The 19,127-nt window shown below is 42.8% G+C and overlaps 1 protein-coding gene across 6 annotated transcripts; it reads right to left on the minus strand.

Moving 5' to 3' along the window:
* Positions 1–1,758: 1,758 nt before the first annotated feature.
* Positions 1,759–18,494, minus strand: qki2 (QKI, KH domain containing, RNA binding 2). 6 transcript variants are annotated; one of them, XM_056429788.1, is made up of 9 exons: positions 17,877–18,494; positions 15,344–15,492; positions 14,161–14,277; positions 10,169–10,312; positions 8,463–8,550; positions 7,950–8,234; positions 7,015–7,038; positions 6,315–6,389; positions 1,759–3,797 (listed from the first exon to the last, which is right to left on the minus strand). In XM_056429788.1, exons 1-9 carry the CDS (start codon positions 18,016–18,018, stop codon positions 3,775–3,777), a joined length of 1,047 nt encoding a protein of 348 aa, XP_056285763.1. In that variant the 5' UTR covers positions 18,019–18,494; the 3' UTR covers positions 1,759–3,774. The 6 variants fall into 6 exon arrangements, 4 of the variants coding, with proteins under 4 accessions (XP_056285763.1, XP_056285762.1, XP_056285765.1 ...); XM_056429787.1 differs by having other exon boundaries at positions 6,315–6,392; positions 17,877–18,493; XM_056429790.1 differs by lacking the exon at positions 7,015–7,038.
* Between the last annotated feature and the right edge of the window lie 633 nt (positions 18,495–19,127).

Below are 19,127 nucleotides of genomic sequence, written 5' to 3' on the forward strand. Positions count from 1 at the left end.
TTTTAGTTGTGGCATAAAATAGCTGTGATGTCATCTTTGTTATATTTTTTCGTCCGGTTTTCATCCTTCACTTCCTCTCTCTCTTCCTCTCTCTATTCCTCTTTTTCTTTCTCTCTCTCTTTCAGTCTCTCTCTCCCCCCCCCCCCACCTCTCTCTCTCTTCCTCTCTCTTTCTCTCACACTCTCTTCCTCTTCCTCTCTCTCTCTTTCTTTCTGTCTCTCTGAGCTCCCAAACACAAAAGACAGAGAGGCCACGACAGGACCCCAGTGTATGCTGGTTGTCAAGGAGACAAGGAGACAGTGTTGGGTCTTTAAACTGCCTCAGAGGGTGTGCGGAGTTAGGGGGAGTTGGCCTTAATTACACGAAGGGTTTGAAATACAACTTTTGAGCAGCTTATAGAACTCCTGTTATCCAGCTAAAATCATTCGCCGCTCGGCCATCAAATATTTACCAAGCGGTGAGAATCTGGAGCTGTTCATTATGTGGAGAATGTTGTGCATACATAGTAATGTAAATCAACCTGTCTCTTCCCCTCACTTTCACTCTTTAGCCTTCCCCCTCTCTTTCTATTTCTTTCTCCAACTGTGTTTTATACATGCACGCACACACACACACACACACACACACACACACACACACACACACACACACACACACACACACACATCTTTGATTGTAAGCTCTGGGAGCTCTGGGCCCCAGTGTTGGCAATGGCAAAGAGCTGACAGCAGAATACATTACCAGATGCTTGAAGAGTGTTTCACACTAAACTAGACAAGAAGAAGAAGAAGAAGAAGAAGAAGAAGGAAAAAAACTTGTCTGAAAACAGGAAAAACAGAAGACGAGTACACACCCAACCAAACACACATCATGCACCCCCACCCATTTCTGTCCACACAGTCTCTCTTGTACTTTATTCTCACTATCTCCACTCGGCTACTTCCTGTCCAGAGGATTGTCAGCGGCGGTCACATTGTGTTCTTTCTCTCTCTCTGTGATCTGGGGGTGTTGGGGTTGCGGCCACAGAGCCGGCTCAACTCCAAGCCTGAAGTTCAATATCACCCCTCAACTCCACAATGAAGGCAGGAAGGGCAGGGAGGGGACAAACGAGCCACCCACTGCTGCATTCACCACAGAAAACCCCCGTGTGATTTTCTCCTTTTTCTTTTTTTTCTTTGGCGTGTGAAACCGTAAATGTGCAGTTTAAAGGGAACTTCAAGTGTCAAAGGCTCCAATTACCCACAGATTTGCTCGCCCTCTTTATCTTTTAACGCTGAACACCGTAAAAGAAAAAGGAGCCTTATAACACAAATGCATTTACCACGACACATGTAGATTATTACTGGTGGGGGTTCAGATTTCAGGGAGAGACTGCGTAATATTTACTCCGCAGATGTTTGAGGGCGAGTTTGCACAATCAATTTCCCTTTAATTCCCCAGCCATCTAGTCCTCCAAATCTGATCCCCCCCCCCTTCTTTTTTTCTGTTATACATGTGGATGCCTCTGAGAAACCATGGTGAGCTGGGTGTGTTTTGTTCTCTCTTATTACATCCATCGCTGTGTGTAATGTCTACTTAAATAGCGGGAGTATAGAGAACCAGAGACAAAGTGCAGGAAAGGAGAAGTGGGAAAAAAAACATGTTTTGGCCTTTTCCTTGGGTTTCTTTCCCCTCGGTATCCAAGGCGTGTTTGGTGATTAGTATGCAGAAAGGAAGCTGATTTGCATAATTAAGTGCTCCAGAGAAAAAGCAACAAAGTTTGTTAGTTATACTATGAGTTTAATAGTGTACAGAGAGTTATTCCTGCTCAGTTAAACGTTCATAGTTCAACAAATATCTTTCTTTTCAAATTTGTTTAGACACACGTCATTTTTTTTTTAAAGGAATCCAAAGCAGAGACAGATACCATTAAAGTCGTTAATAATCACAGAAGTGGTAACAGTTAGTAACATTGGCACTGAAGAGTATATTAATGTTGTACTACACTGTTAATTGTCACACTCATAGTATACAAAAGGCACAGAGGGCAAGCAATGTTGATCTCAAAGTTAATACAGAGGACATCAGACTCCAGTATATATGACACATGAAGGATAGTTATATTCATTCAATTACTCGCCGTAATAATGCATGATGTTCTTATCTGAAAAGGTCTTTTAATATTATTTTCAGGTACAAAATAGAATATAAAAATACATTATAAACTTGTTACAGATGTTACGGCTCCATGTTTTTTTTAAATTGTTTTTTAACGTCAAGGCATCAGTTGGTTTGTGTGTATGTGTGTGTGTGTATAACTGAACCACACCTTCTAAAAAAGAGGATACTCATGCAGAAATAAGGATATGGACGACTTCATCTCCAACAAAATAATCAAACAAACAAACAAACAACAAAAGAAATAGATACAATATAACACTTTTCTCTCGAGGTATCAGACCCTCACATTTCAGACAAGGTAGCTTCAACACTGCATTGCACTTCCACTTCAAATGACCCACTTTTTTCACTGGTTTTTTTTGGCACTAAAATGTGAATTGAGAAGAGTTAGGGGTGTAAAAACATCAAATGCATACGATTACAATTAATCTGCATAAACCCAAAGGACATAATTTCATGCTGGGCACAAACCCCACAATGTGGTAGCAAAAGATTTAGGAGTAACATTATTCCATTGCTCTGAAATAAATGAAGGCACTGTTGTTCAAGCTCGTACAATACTGTAGTGTGAAAAAGGCAAAGGCATCGTTGTGCAAGTCCTCTCGGTTTAGACAAAAGAAGTGGACCCGTCCTTCTGTGTGTGCGGATCGGCACCGTACAGACTTGGCATTGACACCGCATATGTTGACTCGGTATTGGGATACTTTGCCTATTGAGAAAAACTCAAGAGATACTTTGGCATTTTGCATTCCAGTTTGCTCTTTTCCCTCACCGAGCACCTGTTGCTTTTACTTTTATGTTTTGCTTTGTTTTCCTTGTGCCAACGTGTCAAGGAGAATTGGAAAATCTCCGAAAAGGACTAAAGGAATAACACATCCTTTAAAAAACATCGTGACATTTTAAACACATTACTGGAACCACATGTTGGTGTCACGAGTCACGGTGTTAATATATCATTATCTCAACACCAAATTTGATTTATACATTTATTTAAATGGTTGACCCTGAAAAAAAAACCTTCCCTTGAAAGAATGGCCAGAAAAGTGAAGTAAGAGGTGCCCGAAGAGGAAAGATCTTTTAAAATATCAACATATCTCATTTAGTTTTAGTGTTGATGGAGGGTTTCTGCACTGGATAAGTACCATTATTATCAGTATAGTTACCATGTTATTAATATACATTATTATTGCATCACATGGGCTGAGGGGAGGGCTGCTCAGATTGACAGTTGGGCACAGCCAGGGATTGGTTAAGGAGCTCTTCACCAGCTTCGTGTCCGGCCCCAGGTGAGTCTGCTGGTTATGCTGCAACAACTGTTACAGATTGGGATTTCGACTGGTTGTAAAATATGCTCAGACGTGGTTTGGGCTTTTGGCTGGAAGGCACGTTTGGTAAAGTTTAGGTTAGGACTCGGTGGTGGGCGGGGTCCTGAGGTTTATTCCCATGATCGCTGTCGTCTGGTTGGCTGGTTAGACAGAAGCAGCCGGGATGTTCCCAATGTGCTGGTCTGGTTGGCTGAGCTGGGGGAGTGACGGGGGCCGCGGGCCAATGAGCACGCCAGCGGGCAGAGATGGGTGGGTCATCAGTGGGCGGAAAGGTCAGAAGGTCAAGGGGTCATGGGTTAGTTGCCGTGGCAGCTAGAGTTAGACAGACAGAGACGGACAGACGTGGAAAGGAAACAAAAAGGGCACATAAAAGGGAACATAAAAAGAAAAAAAGATAGAAGAGAGATTAGTGTCAGCGAGTGGCGTCAGGATGACAACAAGGCAGATCTACTGCGGTCACACAGCAGGAGGGGCGCTACCTTCGAGCTGCACAACACCTTCATGAGCCCCGCATGGCCATTCAGGAGGACTCGCACCAGGCCACCGGGTGGTGACATGAGGAATGGCTGGTTCGCGATGCGTCTTGTGTGCTCATGAAGGTGTTTGCAGGGTTAAGCTTCAGGAAGATGACCCCTCCTGCCGAGCGGCCGCTGCTATAGTGATACTACTCGTGCTAGCTGGGCTACGTCGAGCACAGACAGACAGTGAAACCATGGGCAGAGAGGGAGACGGCATGGTTTCATGTGGGTGAGACAGTGACCTTTATGTCCACAGAAAGGTGTCTGGGCCTCGGGTATACTTTCACTTACTGACAAGTCAAGCTATTGTTTAGCAGCAGGCATAAAATCAGGATGATTAACAGTTGGGATTGTTGATTATGGTTTGATCTATTTGCTATGAAGTATTAGGAGAGCACCTAATGACTACAGTGAGCAAAGAGGTGCATAAGAGACAGCGATGAGAGGTTAAGAGATGGTGGTTTTAGAGGGACTTAAGAAACAATTTAACAATAGACAGACTAACTACAAGAATTTAGAGGCTTTGGTTTTCTTTAGAGATTTTTTTTCAATAGTCATCTTTATTGCCTTTTAGTGTTTTTTGTCCATCGTGTACAACAAGAGCACCACCGCTCTCACACACACACACACACACGCACACACACGCACACATACACACACACACATATATAATGTAGCTAGCTAGTCCATTTCTATTGCATAAAACAGTCACGAGGCCTGTGAATCGAGAAGGTCCCCTCATCTTAAATAGACAGAGCAAAACACTGCCTTCGTTGCCACCTTTCGCGGTGACTAAAACAGTAGTAGCTACACACCTTGAACAAAAGTTTGAAGTTTACATGGAGACACTTCATCTATAAAAAGTGTATCGTAAAAACAAAAATAAAATTTTACAAACTAAAAGAAAAATACTACAAGTATTTCCAAAGCGATCTTGTTCCATAAGCTTCATATAAGCACTTAAATCCTTAAAATCCCTATATACAAATTTATTTTGCAGCTAAATACATGGTAACAGCACCCCTCTGACTATGAAATATATGAAAGATGTAAACAGCCCCAATGATAAAGTCCAGTGGGTGACTGATAAGACCAAAACAACAATATTTCATACAAAAGAGCTTGTAACACAGACTTCAGTAGTTATCACACGCTGTGTTTTAGTAGTAGAGACCAAAGATCATATTGAATTGAATGACCGTCAGAGAAAAGACAATCACTGTTACTTTAAGTGTCATATACAGGACTGTCTCAGAAAATTAGAATATTGTGATAAAGTTCTTTATTTTCTGTAATGCAATTAAAAAAACAAAAATGTCATGCATTCTGGATTCATTACAAATCAACTGAAATATTGCAAGCCTTTTATTCTTTTAATATTGCTGATTATGGCTTACAGCTTAAGAAAACTCTAAAATCCTATCTCATAAAATGTGAATATTTCCTCAGACCAAGTTAAAAAAAAGATTTATAACAGCAAAACAAAATCAAACATTTGAAAATGTGTTTCCAGGTGTTTCGAGTTAATTAGACGATTCAAGTGATTTGTTTAATACCCTACTAGTATACTTTTTCATGATATTCTAATATTTAGAGATAGGATATTTGAGTTTTCTTAAGCTGTAAGCCATAATCAGCAATATTAAAAGAATAAAAGGCTTGCAATATTTCAGTTGATTTGTAATGAATCCAGAATGCATGACATTTTTGTTTTTTTAATTGCATTACAGAAAATAAAGAACTTTATCACAATATTCTAATTTTCTGAGACAGTCCTGTAGTCATTGGGCACAACACAGGATTCAAAAAAATATTTGTGTAAATCTACTGGATTGAAGTTGGGTATAAATAAAACTTCCCACAGTTATTTGTAGGGTCAAAAAGTAGTAGTGGAGTAATAAAAAAATAAAAAAACGGTTCTGAGAAAAGACTTCAAATCCAGAGTCACAAGGACTGAGTCACATGAATGGAGCGATCCATTCTAATTGAGAGGGTCCCGGCCTGCAAGCCGTCCAGTTTATCTACCAGGCGAGCGAAGATAACCGCCGCAGCTGTCACCATTCACATGGTTCCTCCCAATCCGCTCACTTATTTCACTTTCACCGCAACAAATACCGTTTCACGTTACACGGCGAAGCTGTTTCCGCGTGTGACCTTTTCGCCTGATGCGGTTATTCATTTTTTAAATTTGTTTTAAAGGCATGCCGTATTACAGACGCATGTAAGCGTAAATTGGTCCATCGGTCTGCATGCACACACGAACACACACACACATACACATACACATAAAGTGGCTGGTGAGCTAACTAACCTCTGTCTGGGGTCACTACCCTTTGGTAAGGATGGATTCTCTTGTCGTGGCGTCGTACCTTAGTGGTCATGGCACCTGCTAACAGCCATTGACATCGCCAAAACAGAACACAGAAGGTTACTCATCAGAAAGACATCAAACAGTCCACCCATGGCATCAGTGAAACCAGGAATTTACAAAGTGTTCAAGGCTGAAGGGCGAAAGTAAATCAAAACATCTTACTTCTAAGAGACAGAGTTCTTGTTGTTTCATGGTCTTCTGTTCTCTTAAGAAAATATTAATCCAAACCACTAATTTATCACTAAGCTTTACTAGTAGATTCAACATCGGCTGTAAGCAAAGTCACTCTATATCTTTGTGATTAAAATAAGCTTTTACATATATTAAATCACAAACAGCGGCACTAAAATATCTATCAGGTTCACTAAAATATGTTAAGATTACAAGCAGAAGCTCAACTATTAAAAGAAGTTAAATAGCTGTCACACCACAACACTAGTCTGCTAATACAAAGAGGAAATGAACAGGAATGGACACTTGACGACAAGTCTGTCATGCTAAAGAATGAGCAAACTTTGAGTGTTTGCTCTGTGGGATAAGTATGTGTTGGTGTGGGGGGGGGGGGGGGTCTCTGCAAGCCAGTCCTTGTGTGTGCTAGGAAGGGTTGCTACCGCTTAGCCTTTGGTTGGGAAAGCCATACCTGCAAAAACACAGGAAGAAGGGACTGTTAGCCGAGCAATGAGCTTCAGCATTCTGAAAAAAATATGTTGCGGATGTATTACAAGAGCTGGATATGGTTGCCAATATGTCACACGTAAAAAACCATAGTGACGCAATGGAAAAACAGCGTGCAGCCGCGAGTTCTGCTTCCTGACCCGGCAATAACGGAAAGACACCAGATCTGCGGTGGCGTTCGGGCCGTAGAGATGCGCGAAGTTACGGGCGTGGCTCAGTTTTGGCTATTTTCAAAACCCGCGAAGAAAATTCTCTGTTTTGTTCTCATGAGCACGTCCTTGTGTTCATGTGTTTTAACCACAAATGCACACTTCTTATCTTTTATGTCTTATCTTTTAGTTAACTGTGTTTGAGCTTGTATGTGAATAACTACGCGTTTCCTCTATTAAAAGAGCAATACAAAGGAAACCCAATGTGTGGCTTTGCCTCCAAGCTAACAGTTAGTAATGGATGACATTAGGCTCTCAAATAAAAAATAAAAAAAATCTACGAGTTAACGTAATAATACACAGGGGCTGTGTGGGTTTATGCAAGTGACAAACAAAAGCTTTCTGTTTGAACACACCTCCACTAACGCAGGTTTCAGCCACCTTTAAGTACAGAACAAAGCAACTTCCCCATAAACCTCAATCATAAAACGAATCCATAAAAATGTAAACACAGTGAATTATAACTCTGGATTATTCGCATGTATAATTTGTACATTTCCTACTCAGTCTCGAAATGTATTATTTAATTTGTTGGGGCCGTGGACGTTTATTGGCCGAGCGGGCGCGGACAGAAGCTAAGGTTTTCTGACGTAGGCGATCGGTGAGCAACTTCCATTGGAGTCCGCTATCCAGTTCTCATAATACATCCATTGACTCTCTAAGACATGATCAACGTTTGATTTCAAAATACCTAAAACTCCATTTGAGTCGATCGGGTATTCCAATATGGAGGGCGTGAGTGTGTAGGGATACTCGTAGGGCGTGTAGATGATTCCAGATTCGGGCCCTTGCTGCATTAGCGCTGTGTGCGGATTGCCTCCCTGCATGAGGGCGGAGCTCTGGATCTGACGAATCAGAGGCATGATGGTCGGCGCGTTGATGGGGGTGGGGTTGCGCATGGAAGGAGGCAGGCAGGACGCCGGGCCTGTGATGATCCGAGGACAATGGGGTGTCCCGAGTGAGAAGCTGGCGATGGCTGTGCGGCACACGAACATACAATAACACAAGTATGCGCACACCCACACGCGGGCACACACAGACACACACAGACACAATAGACAGGGGAGAAGAGGAGAGGACAAACAGTCTATTTAACAGGAGAAACAGAGGCATTGTTCATATATACAGTAGACTCCTGTACCGAGAGCCCTCCTTTGTCTCCCACCAACCCTCCTCCACATTTTAACTATGATGTCATCCTTACGCGTCTTGACATTGGCGTCTCTGTAGGTCCCATTGAGAATGGCCAGCTCCATCAACTGCATTTTCTTCAGGTTGTCCTCCCCCTCAGCCTAGACCAGGGCAGAGCAGCACAATCAGCGCACTGAGCCAGGACTGCCATTCAGCCATTTGACAAGTGAATGAATGAACTTTTGTGGGAGTCTGGTTCAGAAAGTCAGCAAACGTTACAGTATGCTGACACTAATTATGATGCAAGGGGCTGGGAAAAGTTTTTTTTTGCACTTGTTTTTTAAATAATAATAATGTAGTAGTGGGGAAGTCAATTTATTAGTGTAAAAGATACAATACTTATCTTCTTAGATTTTAAATTGATTATAAACTTCTACAATTGATTTCTTAAAACAGTTTCTTATCTATAAACAAACATAGATATTGATGCTGATGAACAGTTATTTTACACACCGAGTGAAAATTGTGTCACGGATTATTCTGTGATTTGTGGGGAAATCAAATAAAAGTTTCTGTGTTACACTTTACTTTTGAAGTAAAGTGTAACACAGGCAGCTTTTCTAGTTTTTGTACTCACACTTTCTGAGAATAGAGAACTAAAATGTTTTTATTCGTGCAAATTTATCATGAATAAATGTTACTTTTTGTCTTAGGTGTGTTTACATTATTGCAATCGGTTGATCTACGTTTCTTAAATATGAAAATAAGAGTTTTTTTATATTTTTGATGGATCGCACATTGACAGAAACGAAGAAGACAAGACTTTGTACACAGCCAGTCCACCACGGAGGACATATTTAACTTCTTAGCTTCAGTTACAGCTCGGTGAAGAAAAGCTTCACTGATTTACAGTCAGAAAGCAAGGTCGGTGGGTTAAACTAACAAGTATCATTAACTTAACACTCCACACACAGATTTACGAACAGAAATTACCCGGCGTTCAGCTCCTGATTGCCTACAAACACTTCTTACACCCTTTAACGTCTCGGGTTTGCTGATACCGTGCTGTGATTAGAGTGGAAGTGACGGCTGATTGCCGCAATAGAAATCCCCCTGCTGGTCTTTTCAGTCTGTTTCTATTGTTGAAAATAATGCAGAGGAAGAAAAAGGAAGGAGCCTTGTGATTTTCAAAATATGTGCTGATTTAGAGAGTGTGTGCAAGTGTGTGTGTGTGTGTGTGTGTGTGTGTCTATGTGCAGTGTTTGTCTCGTTTGTCGTCATGTTTGTGCACATTTATGCATGTATGTGTGTCTGTAGGCGGGATGTAGGTGGGCCGGAGAATGTGAGAAATGTTGAGGGGTGCAATCAAAATGTCCCCTTGTGTGGACAACAAAAAAAACAGGGATAAAAAGGAATACTGTAGCCAGTAGTTGGGAATGAAGTGAGTTGTGAACGAGTGAAAGGAGTGATGGAGTGGGGAGAACAAGTGAACAGACTCTCCATTCATTCCCTCAGCCTTTCAAACAACCCGGGGTTACCATGGAAACCCCTTTATACGTGTTCCCTAATTACCCTAACCCCTTACACATACTCTCTCATACACACAGAGACACACACAAAAACACAACAAAAAGACACAAACACACTGTTTTTGGACTGACAATCCCCTTCCCCCTTCCATGCATACCAACACAGTGAACTCTCATCCAGTCACACGCAGTTTTTCCATCAGTCCAGACCATAATATTCGCCGTCGAACGGACTCGGACCGATACTCACAGCTGGCACGAGAAGTTTCTTGACCTCGTTGATGGCCCGCTGGAGTTTGATCTTGGCCCGGTTGTGTGTGTCCTCCACCGTGATCAGGACGTGGAGGTCCTCGCTGAGGTGCTCCCAGTTGGGCTTCCCTCGGTTCATCTCCTCCTGGAAAACGTTTTCAAAGCTCGGTTTGAATGCAGCACACAAGCTCGGCCCATTACCGGCACAGAGGGAACGGGATTTCACTATTCTTCTTGTTTGGCTCGGCTTTTGGCGACACACACCCACACACACACACTCACAGACACACACACTCACAGATACACACACACTCACACACACTCAAAGGCGTTAAGGTCGTGCAATGCAGCTCTGAAGCGTTATCAAGCTGGTGAAATAACCATGTTGCTCTTCGGTGCTGACGCTGGTTTGGTGTTGCATTTCATCGAAGGCACTCGCCCAAATGCCACCATTCTTCACTTTCTTTTATTTGATCTATTCCCTTCTTTAATTTCTCACTGACCTTTGATCAGAACTAGTAACGGACATATGGTCCGTTAAGATGTTGGAGCTAGGTGCCAATTGAGTGAGACAGTGCTGCAGCTTTACTATTAAAAATCAAGGAGTAGAACTAACTCTGGTACAGCTAGACATGTGTGCACTGTCCCTGTCGAACACAATATTATAATTTAGATTAATAACAATTCTAGCATTTAGTAAAAGTGCAAACACTAAATATTGACCCTGTTGCTGGTCGTGCTTGTTGGTCTCCTGATCTGTCGTTCATATAACAGTTGTACAGTTATATAACAAGATTACTCTTGCAATTGTCAGTTTTGGATAACTTTGTGTAAACAAGCTGGATCCACTGCTTTTCAGATTAATGTAATGTTTTGTTTCTTTTGCAAGTTCATCAGACAATTTGAAGAACGTCTGTTTGGTCTCTGGGAAGTTGTGATCCATTATTTAATTAATTTTTTAGGCACAACAACTCTTGGAACTCTCGGGATGATATTCTCAAGACTGGAAATACTCAGCAATTCTTGAATTGATTTTCAAGACATTTTGATTAGACATTCAAACTCTGATCCTGAACGTTTCCTCTTGCACCATCATTGGATTACTTTCAATTCCTCCACTACTTTCATTTAGAATTACACCTGCCAAACGAGTGGCCTCAGCTGTACTGTGTTTAGTGAAAAATAGTTATTTTTCTGTTAATTAGTATGCTGGTTTCCATGGTAAACATCACCTGCGTGTGTAAACATCATAAGCATGGTAGCTTTAATCATTGCTGATGTTAGCAATGAGCTCAACGCACCGCTGTGCTCTGAAGGGAAAGCTGGAACATTTAGGACATATGCTTATGAGGAGAATATCGGTACCACTCTCATATCTATATATGACAGGAGGCGACAGGTAGGAGACGCTGAATTTAGCTGAGCATAAAGAACTTGAAATCGCTCACTTTGCTCAGTCCAATGGTTACAAGCTCCACCCACGGGCATCTCTAACATCACTGAATCACTCATTAGAAAATCATGTATTCTTTGTTTAATCCTAATAAACCTGTTTTGGTTTTACTGGGGGTTCAGCAGACAGGATTTTTTTCAAGAACTCCTCATCTGATGGTCGAATAGCTTCGGAAACCCACTCCCACAGCCCTTTCTAACGCCAGATGAGGCGGAGCTGTGTCCAATCACCGATAATTCGATATTTAGACGCACTGCACGCTGTGATTCGCCAGCTGTGCTGAGAGGAGCTGGGCTTGACTCTTTTTCCTCTTTTACTGTACAAATATTTCTGTCACTTGTGACAAACAAATGCAACGCTGCGAATTTTTTTTCACGACGGACTGAAACTGTGCAATAATCCCCGTATTATAACGATATTGCATCTCATTGACTGCTAGCAGGCGTTTCACTCCTCAACTTCCTCTGTTTAAGCATAACTTGATCTTTATGCACTGAAACTATTTCTTGGCAAGGTGGAGTGACTTCCTAGCCAGACCAGCTGCCCCCCCCCCCCTTGTTTCCAGTCTTTATGCTAAGCTAAATTTGGCTAAGCATCTCCTCCTGATCGTAGTTTCTTTTTTAATGAAGAATAAAATTGGTTTCAATCTGACTCTCGGCAGAAATCAGATACACATATTTCCCAAAATGTCGAGCCATTCCTTTGAGTAAAGCATCTCATTGTATAGCCCGAACTATCATTTTAATCACGTAACTCATTCAAATGAAGATAACTGTTGGTCGTAGCCCAAGATAAAACTGAAATCATGGAGTCTTTTCGCTCAGTATTGCATGCTGGGACATTCTATCCTTGTCGATGTTTTGTCAAGTGAGATGTATCATTTTGAAAAACACCAAAAGTCAACATCGTTCTCCCTTCTCCCCCGTTGCCTCCCACTGTGTCTCTGTTTTCCTTCCTCTCTGTCTCTGTGTGTGTCTCTCTCTTTCTCTGAGGGGCGTGCAGGGTTGGGAATGTTCTAGAGAGAGAGAAACAAGGGGAGGGGGAGGAATGCTGGACTTGCTCCACCTGCCGTTTGGAAAGCTTGAGCCGACTCCGTCCGACAGCAGACACCAGGGGAGAGGAAAGGGGGAACAGATGGACCGAACACCAGGACAGGAAACTCACAACCAAAAACTCATTTTGAGAGAAGGATCGCTTGGACGGATGCAGAGATATATAGATAGATGGATAGACAGACATGTATGGATAGATCGGAAGGAGCTCGAGAGAGACAGACAGGCTGATCTGTGTTTTCGGTGAATTAAGGACCATAAGCTAAAAATATTATAGACTTCATAATCCTGCTGAACATTTTCCAAAGTAAATCGTGATTATTTAACATTAGCCATGTATCTTTCTCCCCCTGCAGGCTGCTATTGTAATCTATTCATTTCAAAGCTGCTGGAAGTCTTCTCAAATGCATCTGAACATCGTGTCCTAATGAATGTGCATTAGGACATCAGTCTGTCAATCAAATGTCAGACTTTTTAGACCATGCTAAATGTAATGGTAACCAATGGCTGACTCGATGTTGGGCGAAGTAAAAAAAGCTATTTAGAGGAATAATTTGAAATATGCTTTCAAACTAAAGTAATTAAAGTTTTCGGGAACATAACCGATTGTCTGTTTTTTTTTCATCTGTCAGAGTTGTTTGACCACTCAGAGACACCAGAAATGCAAATGCATCATCCAAAATGGCACCTGATAAGTAATAAGCGAGCATGTCTCCCAGCACTTTGCAACAAACAATGCAGAATTCAAAGATTGTGGAGAATTGATAGCAGAACGGATGCAATCAGAGATGATATAAAAACAAACAATGTGCGAAAGATTAGACAGCAGTGATCGTTAATGTTCACTCACGCTATCCATTGGCCCACGTAATTAATTCAGTTTGTCTAGTATTGGGAATTTACCAACAAATATAACAATAAAAACCAGTTGGACTCAGTTTGCACGGTCCCTGTGCGTTTTACAGATTTAAAAAAACAAAGGCCTGAAGAGTTAGATGAAAAGATTGACCCCACTGTCATATCTGTTCGATAAAAATGAACCAACACCCATAGGACTGCAAACAGGGGGAAACAACCGCTGTGTCTGAAGGTAACAACATCCACCTGCCAGCACCCCTAAAAGAGCTCAAATTAACTCGTTATCTTTTTTCGTTTATATCCGGGGGGAAAAACTGCAGAGAAAAAAATTACAGGTTGTGATTGAAACTGTTATGTGTGGGATTATTTCTTTGACATAAAAAAAGACTTTGAGGATTTTTGCCTAACTGTCCCCCCGAGATTACGTGTTTATGCTGAGCGAAGCTAAACGTCTCGTGTCTGTGGTTTCATATTCAGCATACGCACACAGAAGTGGTATCCATCTTCTCTTTTAACTCCCGACACCAAGGCAGGAATTAAAAAACTAATCGTTCAATGTGATGTGCTCCTATGGTCTGATCCTCACTAATGACCCCGACGAGCAACGTGTGTGTCTTGTGTGTTGTTTACCTTCTTCTTGTCTCTCATGGAGCCCTTTCCTCGCACCATAATCTTGCATCCGGTCTCTGCCTCGAGTTGTTTGGCCGTCAGTCCACGCGGGCCCAGGATCCTGCCCACGAAGTTAAACTACACAAAAGAAAAAAACACATGACAGTTTTTAAAAAAAGAAAAAATTCCCATTCCCAGACTGTCTTTTTACAATGTGTGTGTGTGTGTGTGTGTGTGTGTGTGTGTGTGTGTGTGTGTGTGTTTGCATGTGCTGCGTGTCAGTGTTTGTGCATCTGTGATGTGTTACTAAGAGAGACACAAATAGCTCATTATACGGGTGCTGGCGGAGTTCTCTTAACCTTATCTGTCAGTAAGACTGAGTGATTAACTAGACAGCTGCCCCTCTGCGAGTGTCTATGTGTGCGATTGTGTTCGTTTCCTCACCACGACGTCTCTAACGTTTGTCTCTCACAGCATTTGTTCAGCCTCTTCCGACTTCTCTAACTCGTCTTAAGTTTGACCTAACGTTATCTTCAGTTGTGACATATTCGCTCGGGGCTCAGCGATGACCCCAGACTCTCTCCGGCACACAGCCTCAAATCCAAATAGAGGAACCTCTCTCTAAATTTAACCCTGATCTCAAACGTTTTCCAGTGTGTGCGTGTGTGTGTGTCTCCTGTTAGCCTTCTGTCATGTGAGTGAGGACAGCCTGTCATTGTATTCGGTGATTGGCGAGCTGAAAATCATGTGAGCCATTCAATCTGGATTAACGCAACTCATATCGAAGTGCTTAACTGTACTCGGCCGGAGCAAAGGTGTCCTGGCCTCATCACTGACTACGATGCACTGTTTTTAAATAATTGGAGGAAAGACTTAGTTAATAGTGTAATCTTATGTAATCGTGCAGTAAGGGAAGATTGCTCTTTTTTTCTGAATCTTAAAATATTACTTTCAATTATGAACTTTGATCTAATTGGAAACACTGGCCAGGTTTTAATATTGATGAATCAGAATCTAGATTACATTATTGGGTGTGAGAACAGATGATCTCAGTATGAAATCAGCATGGAGACAAAATGTAAAGCTGTGATTAAAAGCCTCACCGAATCCCTGTCGGCCTATAACTAAGAGGAGATAAAGTGACCTGATAAAAGTAAACAGAAACTCTTCCAGAAGGTCAAAGGTCATGGATTCGTCCACTCACGTCGGGGTACTCTTTGACAGGCACGTAGAGCTTCTCCTGCAGCTGAGCCACCGGGCCGACGGCTTCGGGGAGCTCCTCCAAGTCCCGCCCGTTGAACATGCCACCGTTCACCGTGTCGTTGTACATGTCCTTGCGTACCCTGCCGATTTCTGGGAGACAGAGACAGAAAAAGGGAGTGAAGTTGAGTGGCATTAAACGGAGACGTCCATGAAAGTGTCATGGAGCAACCGTGAGTGTTATGTTTCTTCAAACGGTCCATTTCTTAGGACGATGAGTCACGGTCACCAGGATTACGGGCGGCTCTGAGTGTGACAGCAGACAGACAATTAGACAGACAGGCAGGAAGGCAGGAAGGCCGTCACACGCATTCTGCACCACGATGTAGAATCTAACCACTGACTGCTTTGCAATCATGCCTCCTCTATTTCTGACAATTCATCTCTTTCTATTTCTTTCTCCAACTGTGTTTTACACACACACACACACACATACACACACACACATACACACTGCTCCCCCATTTCACTCTGTAAATAACACAAGGAAAACATACATGTCAGTGGGGGTTAGTGACCTACTTTACCCACCAATGTTTATGAAGTTCTAGAGTCAACATCCAATATATTTTTTAAAAGCAACCCCATTTTTGGGATTTATCAATAAATCTTCTGGTATAAAAAAATGCTATCTTCAAATTACAATGATATAAACCACAGAAAAGTTAAATGGAGAAGATGCAAGCACTGAATTGTTGGCATTTATTCTTTAAAATGACTTTAAAATGACTTTAAATGGCTTAAACCATGACGTGTTTGGCTTAGTTTTGGTGCACCAACATAAATGAGACTGTTTTCTGCCTGTCTGTTTGTTTAGTGTTGTCTCAATGACCAATGCTAGCCTTTGATGCCTTTGTAATGACACACTAGCACAATAATAACTGACTACTGCACTACACAAACATATGCAACACATACACACAGACACCCGGCTTGAACTCTCTCACGCACACACAAACACACACACACACACCCACACACACATTGCAGAATAACTGGCTCGAGGCACAAATATCATCTGACCTAAGCAGGCTGACAGCCATGTCTCCCTGCCCTGGGAGTGATAAGTCTGACCATAATAACTACAGTACGATCCTATAATTAAAGCCACAGCTACAGTGACAATGATGATCCTCTAATAACCCACTCTGACCTGGTACAGACCAAAAGTGACAATTAAAAAACACACACACATCACAAGAAATCTGCACAGCCAAGCAGCGCTTTTGTCCCACTTCAGTTAAAACGGGGAGGAAACTGAGAAGTGAAAGAAGAACAAGAGAGTCAAAGGGAAGAGAGAGACAAAAAAGAGGAGGGGGCTGGGGTGTGGGGGGGGGGGTTGTAGCAGGCCTTATCTTTAACACTTCAACCTGTCATTGGTTTATATATAGACACCGCAGTGTTTCCAAATATGCCACAAACATGCACCCTGGCAGCACGTGTGACTGGCAGGCTTTCTTATTACCCCGCACTGACTTGTGTGTTGCCGTGCCCTTGTCCACATTGCTCAGGCAGAAGATACAGCCAGGCTGAAAATGAGCACGGCACAATGCCTTTCATTCTAACCGAGGGTGTCACATTATCGTGGGTGAGAGATGACCTTGCCCGGCTGTCAGTCTTCTACATGCAGAACGCCACTGGAGATGAGAAGTTGACCCGTGTTTCAGGCCGTAGAGGTCGTCTGGTCGAAGAACGACCTTGCTGCGTCACGAGACTCGTCACAGAGCACAAATTTAGGGCGGCGGCGGTCCTGATGTGCGACAACAGGCCTCGGCAACTTGTAGGGACTGACATTCAATAACAAAGGGTGCACTTTTAAAACATTGTAATGCTTTCATTTTGTATTTATGTTTTTGCAACGATGCGGTGCCAGTCTGTCGTCTTTGTTTCTGAAGTGATGCAAGAATTGTTTTGGTTATCAATAAGTGAAGTGCATTGATAAGTTGTACAGAGCAGCATGTACGCCGCCTCTAATCAAACATTTTACACAGGGACATGCTCTCTCGTTCCTGCTCAGGGATGGGCTGCAGCATTCACATAAGCCTGCGCATTAGGTCACTGGGAAAGACTAACAACTGTCTGTTTGTTCCCATCACCAACTGCCCGTCTGTGTGTGTGTGTGTGTGTGTGTGTGTGTCTGTGTGTGCTGCTCTCAACTAAATTAAAATGTGACTTGAGGTAAAGCAAACATCCTCTATTCACACTTTGCTCTTTGAATTTACGACCACATCTCCACGAAGGAATTCAGTGTCGAGCGACATAAACACAATGTAGGCGTTTCATAATTCCTCATTAGCATATTTCAGTGTTTGATAGGATGACATTGGTTTCCTAGGAGCAAGGAGAGGAATGCACTTCTCAGTAAAGTGAGCCAATAACGGTAATGATCATTCAACTCTCCGCGTCTTGTCAAGGAGAAAGTAAAATGAGCCCTCTGTGCCTCAAGTCTTTACTGACAGGGGGGTGTAATGGGTTACCTTCATCCAGCAGCCGCTCCAGATGCGTAAAGATGCCGCTGAAGTTGGGCAGGGAGCTCATCACCTTCCGGTCGTTCATCAGCTGCATCAGGTAGTCCGGGTTGGACTTGGGTCTCTCCCTTACCTCTGTCTCCCCGACCATGGCTTTAGCTTCTACAATAAAGTGACCTAGCTGACGTTAGGTGAGAAACTTGTGGGGGAATTCACCAAAACACACACACACACACTCTCTCACACACAAACTCGCGCGCGCGCCGACAAGCGATGCGAGGACCCTGAGGGGTTTCCACCGGCCGCTGACCCGCTGACCGCCTCTCCGCTGGCTGATCACACTCAGATCTCAACTCAGTGAAAAACCCGACTGTCCTTCGGTTAACGTTTCGTCTGCGTGTCCTCTTTTTCTCTTCCCCCCCTCCCCGTGTCCAACTCTCTCCAGAGTTTGAAAAAAAGTTCCTTTATTGGTGGAGTTTGGCTCTTTTGGGGACTCCACGCGCTTCTTTAACGGCCGTATAAAAAGAAGAAGCCAACCATCAACGTGTGGACTCCTCCGGCCCGGCTGCTCCGCAAGTGTCCGCGCGGTGTGTCGGTATTCTGCAGCGGGTATCGACTCCCTATCATATGATTACAGTACAGCAGCACCAGTGGGCTGTCAGGGGCGCGCCGCGCGTCGCCGCTATCTCAGGGCTGGTCCCCCCACAGAGCCCCCGCCTCTCTGGCCCGCGCACAGGCACGCACGCACGAGCACACGCGCACACAAACACACACAAACACCCAGTAGGCCTACGCCCACAGTATAACAATATAACAGCTCCACATATGTATGTACACCTGTTACTGTCCATAACCTGACCTGTGAAGTATGTGTGTGTGTGTGTGTGTGTGTGTGTTTGTGTGTGTGTGTTTGTGGGTGTGTGTGCGCGTGTGTGTGTGTGTGTGTGTGTGTGTGTGTCCAGGTGCCCTCAAATACTAAAGATCAATTGTAGGTATTTGTACTAAAGTATTTCCATTTCGTGAAACTTTAGCCTGTACCTCTGCACAGATCACTATCTTCTACTTTGGTGAAAGTATAATTCCATAGTTTAGAAATACAAGTTAGAGTTCTGCGTTCAACATCATGCATAAATAAAGCAAAGTATCATCAGCAAATTATATCAAAAGTAGAAGTACTGGTTCTTCTTACATCTGACATGCATATATATGACATGAGTTCACTGTTTATATTGTTGCATCAATGTGCAATCAGCAAACTGT

The sequence above is a fragment of the Pseudoliparis swirei genome, chromosome 13 (genome assembly GCF_029220125.1).
Source record: "Pseudoliparis swirei isolate HS2019 ecotype Mariana Trench chromosome 13, NWPU_hadal_v1, whole genome shotgun sequence".
Taxonomy (NCBI): Eukaryota; Metazoa; Chordata; class Actinopteri; order Perciformes; family Liparidae; genus Pseudoliparis; species Pseudoliparis swirei.

Coding starts and splice junctions, on each gene's coding strand:
- qki2 (XM_056429787.1), bottom strand. CDS start 18,018: ATGGTCGGGGAGACAGAGGTAAGGGAGAGACCCAAGTCCAACCCGGAC. Junction 7,039..7,949: donor CGACTCAAATGGAGTTTTAG/GTATTTTGAAAT, acceptor CTCGGCTAACAG/TCCCTTCTTCCTGTGTTTTT. Junction 6,393..7,014: donor TTCTTCCTGTGTTTTTGCAG/GTATGGCTTTCC, acceptor AATGGCTGTTAG/CAGGTGCCATGACCACTAAG.